Source organism: Pistacia vera, unplaced genomic scaffold, assembly GCF_008641045.1.
Source record: "Pistacia vera cultivar Batoury unplaced genomic scaffold, PisVer_v2 Contig320, whole genome shotgun sequence".
Lineage (NCBI taxonomy): Eukaryota > Viridiplantae > Streptophyta > Magnoliopsida > Sapindales > Anacardiaceae > Pistacia > Pistacia vera.
Window position 1 is genome coordinate 4,222,160 of NW_022196136.1, and position 6,794 is coordinate 4,228,953.

A 6,794-nucleotide genomic window follows, 5' to 3' on the forward strand; every position below is an offset into this window, starting at 1 on the left:
CTTTAGTTAACTGTAAAGTGCCTCAGACTGAGATTTAACCGCAAGGGATATCTGGTACTCACAATTGGCACATTCCAGTAACATTCCTCCGGAATACCGGTATGATTTACTGGGAAAGCCCCTATTCCATTATTATTTACATCGAGATAAAATCTTCCGCTTGAGCAATCAGATGTTGATGTGCTTGCCATCAATTGAGAGTGTATACTCTGACCACCTAATACGGTATCAGTTGGGTTTTCAAAGCTTTCCCAGATGACCTGAGGTTTGTTGCCATGGATAACAAAGTTACCAGAATCCAGCAATGAAGCCTCAGCAGGCTGCTCAGGCAATATTACAATGGCTTTCTTATCACCTTGGCCTGTTCGAAGAAGAAGACCATATTTGGTGAAGTCAATAGTGGAATTTAAGGGGACTGGTGGGTCATCTCTATTAGCAGTCCACACAACAGTGATGTCAGGTTTACCAGCCAGCCAAATTCCAACTGCAAATCCATTGCCTTGTTGATAGAAACCAAATGCAAAATGACCTGATGGCGAGTGCCAGGAACTGTGGTTAGTCTTTGGGGATAATGAAGATCCTAGGGTTATTTTTTCTAGTTGTGCTTGTGTATAGAGAAAAAGTAGAAAGAGTAATAAGCACATCACTAATACAGAACCCATTAGAGAACCTTGAAGAACAACTTTGCAATTTTACTAACTCATTCTTCAAAGAAGACCATAAATAAGAACCAAGTAATTCTTTAAATTCACAACTAGACAAGGGAGAAACTCTACAACCCACGAAAGTTGACTTGTTGACCCACCATTTAGTGAATTAAACTACAAGTAGAATAAAACTTAGTTCTAAACTCAATACCAAAGTTGCGGTTGAGTTAGGGTTACCCCATTTTGTCCAAGACTTGAATTGGCAGCAAACTTTTGCTGTAAGTTGAAAATGACCCGGTCAGGTAACTCATTTTCTTATTGAAAAGAAGATTAAACTCACCCTAATCATACTTTAATGATAATAATAATTACAAGGGAAAGGGAAAGAAATCTTTCATTAATGAGACTAGTCATGTAGAAACTAATTTTCAAACATATAGCAATAGAAATTAAACAATTTCTACGTATTAGATTGCTCAAGAAATTATATTTTTGTCACAACATACAAGGAGGATGTTGAGAAAACCAACTTGCAACTTAATCAATTCGCACATCAATTTTTTATTTGGTTCACTCTGAGGCAACACAAAACTCCAGAGAAGTCTAAACAAAAGGGTCAAAGAGTGGACATGGTAATGCTTCCAAAGTTCATATGAAATATTTTGACATAAGAAACTTTTAAGAAGAATACTATTAAGAAGAGCAGGTATTAAATAATGAAGAAAACACTAAGAAATTTCTAAGAAGAATATATTAGTTTAAAAAATGTTTGTCCTTTGTCCAGAGTTGGGCAGAATTTGGACTTGCATGTTCGTCTATGACAATCGACTCTCAAGACCTAAATGGACATAAAATTTCTACTTTTTTTAAACAAAAAGAAAGCTCCTACTTAGTGATGGCAACGGGTCGGGTCCATATGGATCTAAGTTTACAGTACCCAGATAATGTTACCTCAGGATCCTGCTACAGTACCAGGGGTATAGAAGAAATCTTTCGGCTTTATTTTTATTTTCACACATAAAAGCTTGTTGAATGTCTCAATAATATTTTACGAAAAATAATTATTTAATGCAAATTATTAATAAGTATAATCTTCATGTAAGTAAAAATTATAAAATAAATATATTAAAAAGACATATATCCCTAAAACTTTTACAATGTTTATATGTTCCACTATATGTGTAGCAAAAAATTAAAACTTATTCTTACATGAGTACATGCCAACAACACAATCAAACTTGATGGAAGAAACGACTTTCAGCTATAAACTCAGATCAATATATAAACAGAATTGAGAACTATCAGTGTTCAACAAAAGCAAAACTGAAAGGTGAAATCATCTCAGAGAAATTTTATAAATTAATTGAATAGATTACTTGTACAATGTAATGATACAAGATCTAATAAGTAGCCTGTAATCTCTTACAAAGCCAAGATCTCAAAATAGCAGCAATGCTCAATTGCTTCTTTAAATGGTGATATCGAAGATACAATTAGAAGCCATTACATGTTTATAACCTCGTTTCTTAATATGCTACATCGATCAGGAATTAGTAACTGAATTCCACTTCAGATACCTAGATTGTGTAACAGTAGAAGACAAAAGAAAATTATGACTATTTCCCGAAAGGAACACCAACAAAAACCTGGATTAATGTCAATGTCGCAAATTTACTGTGTAATATTAGAGTGCTAGCATTATCAGAGAAGTGGACAAGACATCAAAGAAATCATCATGACTTTGGATAGATGGAATGGATGATGCTTGATTTAATATACAAGGGAAGCATTGCGCATGGAATATCAAAAGTTGGTGTTAGTTTCCCACTCTTTTCTTCTCAGGAATCTATGCTGATAGAATTCACTGAAGGACAAACGATCCACTGCAACAAATGAAGAAACCACCAGTAAGGGGATGACTGCAATAACCAAAGAGTGAATGGAGAGAAACTGTTGGGATAGGATTCAAGTAATATAAGAAGTTGATATCCAGAAGTAAAACCTGGATTTGTAGAAAGTAGTTTTAAACACATATCAAGGCAGTCTGGATGCAACCAGGGTAGAATAAGCTGCAAGAATGGAAGATGTGTAGATGACTTGATGTTCTGCAGCAACTGAAAGAAGAAAACTTTTTAACAGAGTGGAAGCTAGATCACTGTAATAGTTATTAAGGACTCTTCTTCAGGCAAATATGCTACCTGGACATTGTTCCTACCACAAAAAGGTGGGTAACCATTAAGAAGCTCAAAAAGAATTGCACCAACACTCCACATGTCTACCTATATATAGGTTTGGAATTTTAATACATTAACAAGACATTTAATATCAACAATTATTTTGAAGGGAGAAAGTAGTACCTTTTCATCATATCTCTGAAATTGCAGAACTTCAGGAGCCATGTATAACAGGGTTCCACATACTTTCTCAGCACACTTGCCCGGACGGAGAATACTGTTCATTATATGAAAAAAAAATTCAATTTAAGTTTTGACTGTTTTTAAACAAAATTAATTTCAACATCAACTTTGTATCTAAAAAATAAAATGAAATTGCATAAAGCCAATTACAGTTTCCTGCTACCTAAGTCAGCTCAAAATTGACAGACCTAAGACCTATCCTCACCCCTTAAATTGCTTCCTTCTACTACAATTTACCTTGAAAGACCAAAATCGGCTATCTTGAGCACCACAACGCCCTCTACATCAGATAGTAGAATGTTCTGCCCCACCAAAGAAACAGGATTAGTCAATTCATAAGGCTTTCAGCCTCAAAAACACATCAGATAGTAGAATGCTCTGCTCCATCAAAGCAACAGGATTAGTCTCATAAGCATTTAGCCATACACTCATTACCAAAAGGTATGAAGAATTCAAGAGATAACAACTATCCAGAATTTCTTCATGTGCATGTTTAATAATATCCATACCTCTGGTTTCAAGTCCCTGTGAATAATGTGGTGAGTGTGTAAAATTTCCAAACCAGCTCCTGTAAAAGAGAATTCAATGAAGTTTTTTATATATTGCTTGAAATCAGAAACCAATAGCATAACAGAAACCCCCACTACTGACGAAAAGGCACATGATGAGCTACCAAGCTGCTGCATGAATTTTCTGGCAGTCAGCTCCGGAACTTTCCCATGCTGCCGAATATAAGAAGCAAGATTTCCTCCAGCACAAAACTCAATAACAAGAAATATACAATCTTCAGCCTGAGAGCAAAGACAATGAATACTATGATAAGACTGCAGAAATGATTAATAAGATAATAGCAATAAAATGTATAAGAAATTGTTTTGAGTGGTCTTTAGGTATTAAAAGTAAGTCACATTAAAAGTCTGGAAATCACCTAAGCTGACATTACATAAAAGCATTTGTCCTGCATTTTCGTATACACAAAAATCTCACCAAATTCTTAGAACTCTCTTAATTATACCTAGTCTCCCTAAATTGGGTTTTCTCTTACTCGCATTCTCTATCTATTTTCCTTCACTTTCTCACTAAAGAAGCACTCTTGATTTCAATACATCATTCAGTTGACAAAGTGGAAATTCCCTATAAACAACCCGATAAAAATAGAAAATCACAACCAACGCATCTTCTAATTCAAAAAACACAAACGGGTTAATCCCTAAACCGCCTAAAACTCAAAATTAAACAACTAAAACCAACAATCTACAGACCCAATTCAAAAAACACAGAACAGGTACTCCTCAAAACACTAAAAATTTCCAAATAAAACAACTAAGCAAGGAACCAAAGATCAAAATTTTACATTTACACCCCACCTGGAACACGTGAAAGAGGCGAATTATGTTGGGGTGATTCACAGAAGATAGAAAATTAAGCTCACAGTCCAAGCAACTCCTCAGGTGTTTGTTAAGTTTGTGGAGGTAAACTTGCTTCACGGCAACTACATCTCCCGATGACACGTGTTCCGCCTTCCACACTGTGGAGAAAGGACTTTCCCCAAGCTTCGATTTCAACAGGTAGTTTCCGGCTAGTTTCTTTAAGTTATTGGAGAGATTTTGTGGTGTTTCAGGGTCCATTTGCGATCAGAAACTCGGACATGATTACGAATTTCAGTTCTGGGTTTATGCTGCCGTTGCTTCTCGGCGAGCATTTATGCGTTCACGTGGAGAAAATTTAGCTGACCGGCCATCGGATTTAGAAAAAAGGCTTGAAACTGTTTTTAATTTTTTTTTAATTTAGAGAAGGTGGCTCAGTTACGATCCATTACACATGTAAAATGAGTTAAAATGAAAAGATTAAAACATATAAGGACATAATCATAATTAATAAAAGCTTTTAAAATTTGAAATTTGAAAAAGAGCCCCACCCATTCAAATCGCTTAATCAAAACCAATTAAGGCAAAAATCGATATCTTCAATCCCTAAACGCATCTGTGCAATTTCTGGCGATAACAATCCATATTCCGGCAAATTTTCACACTCAAATTCAATTCTAAAGCTTCTTCCTTTCTTAAAACTATGGCTGACATTCACAATGAGCAGGAAAACCCAACGCCTCTTTGAGTCGTAGAGTCTGGCTACGCAAGCAGTTCAATGGCTGCTCCAGTGGATCCTTCGATCGGTGAAGGTGTTCCAGCAATGGAGACGACGGCGACACAACAAGAGAGAGAACATGAGCAAAACGGTTCTGAAGAGGAAGAGGAGGTCGGACAAAATTCAGGCCAGGAAGAGGAGTCCGAAGAGAGTTCAGAGGAGGAGGAGGAGGAGGCCGCCGAAGAAAAGGTATTTGTACTTGTCGAGACCTAAGATCGCTTAAGCGATCTTTTGTATCGCTTAAGCGATTGATGGCTTTTACTCTTGGTCGCTTAAGCTATTTTGGATTACTTAAGAGTAAAAGCGATGAATCGCTTAAACGATATAAACGATCGCTTAAGCGATCTTAGATCTGGCGGATGTTGACTCTGCCTCGTACAAGATCTCTTAAGTGATCTGTTATCGTTTAAGCGACCAAGAGTAAAAGCAATGAAATTGCTTTTACTCTTGGTCGCTTAAGCGATTTAAGATCGCTTAAGAGATCTCTTCCGAGGCAGAACCAAATCTACCCAGATCTATAATCTCTTAAGCGATCCTTTGTATCGCTTAAGTGATTTCAGATCGCTTAAGAGATCTTGTATGAGGCAGAATCATCTGCCCATCGCTTAAGCGATTCTTCCGGAGCGTATTTTGTTTATATTTGATTTGGTTTAATTTTTTTGCTGATATTTTGTTTATATCGATTGTGCAGACTTTCTGGAACGTAAACTATAGAGAGTACGGATTGGAGGTTGTAAGCGATACGGTACTGTACTTCTCTGTGAGGGTGATAGTGAGGTCAAGTTGGGATGTTTTAACGAGAATAACGGGAATTTTAGGGACAGTGAGGAATGGTGAAAGGAGATTCAAAGAGACTTGTTTCAGTCATTTTTGGGATATGGACACAAAATGGAAAAAGACATTCTGGGGGTCGAGAGTGCATTACATGTTGCTGTACTCAATAAAAAGCAACAAAAAGCACGAAATGTGGTTCATGGTGGATGGAAAGCCATTACGTTTCGGGATGATGGAATATGCGTTGGTGACTGGCTTAAGATGTGGGGAATTGCTAGGTGAGGTTGAGGAAAAAAGAATAACAGACAGTACGGGCGCCAAAAGGTTGGCTAACAAGGTTTTGGCGGGGAACAAGTCTATTAAGGCATAGGAATTAGAGGACAGGTTAAAATATGGTGAGTTTAACGATTCAGAGACGTTCAAACTGTGCTTGGTATTGTTCTTACATTCAATCCTAATGGCTAGTGACTCAACAAAAGCCGTTGATATTGATTGGGTGAAGTTTGTAAGCAACTTGAACTTCTTTAATGCTTATCCGTGGGGACGGGTATCATTTAAACGAACCATAGAGTCCCTGCAAGCAAAAGACCTGACGTTAAAGTACTCCTAATGGGCCGAGAAGAATAGACCAGCGACGTACAATTTGTTTGGCTTCCCATGGGCAATGCAGGTAAATATTAATAGTTTTTTATTATATTTTTTTTAATATATGTGTTTGAATTATGATATAGACTGTTTTTTTACAATGTAGGCTTGGATATATGAGGCCATCCCTATCCTGGCTAAGGCATGGGGGAGGATTAGGGCTTCG

At 36.8% G+C, this 6,794-nt stretch overlaps 1 protein-coding gene across 3 annotated transcripts; it reads right to left on the reverse strand.

Moving 5' to 3' along the window:
- Window positions 1-1,983: 1,983 nt before the first annotated feature.
- On the reverse strand, window positions 1,984-4,744 carry LOC116137048 (serine/threonine-protein kinase ATG1t). Of its 3 annotated transcripts, none has more exons than XM_031422736.1 (8): window positions 4,432-4,744; window positions 3,738-3,855; window positions 3,574-3,632; window positions 3,302-3,366; window positions 3,005-3,098; window positions 2,863-2,926; window positions 2,650-2,761; window positions 1,984-2,530 (listed from the first exon to the last, which is right to left on the reverse strand). In XM_031422736.1, exons 1-7 carry the CDS (start codon window positions 4,690-4,692, stop codon window positions 2,682-2,684), a joined length of 741 nt encoding a protein of 246 aa, XP_031278596.1. In that variant the 5' UTR covers window positions 4,693-4,744; the 3' UTR covers window positions 1,984-2,530; window positions 2,650-2,681. The 3 variants fall into 3 exon arrangements, with proteins under 3 accessions (XP_031278596.1, XP_031278594.1, XP_031278595.1); XM_031422734.1 differs by having other exon boundaries at window positions 2,846-2,926; XM_031422735.1 differs by lacking the exon at window positions 2,863-2,926.
- Between the last annotated feature and the right edge of the window lie 2,050 nt (window positions 4,745-6,794).

Bases quoted from the DNA above. Each gene is read 5' to 3' on its own strand.
- LOC116137048 (XM_031422734.1), bottom strand. From the start codon at position 4,692: ATGGACCCTGAAACACCACAAAATCTCTCCAATAACTTAAAGAAACTA. The intron at 3,856-4,431 runs GTGGGGTGTAAA...CTTTGCTCTCAG, and splicing joins GCCTCTTTCACGTGTTCCAG to GCTGAAGATTGTATATTTCT. The intron at 2,531-2,649 runs GTTTTACTTCTG...CATTTGTTGCAG, and splicing joins ACTACTTTCTACAAATCCAG to TGGATCGTTTGTCCTTCAGT.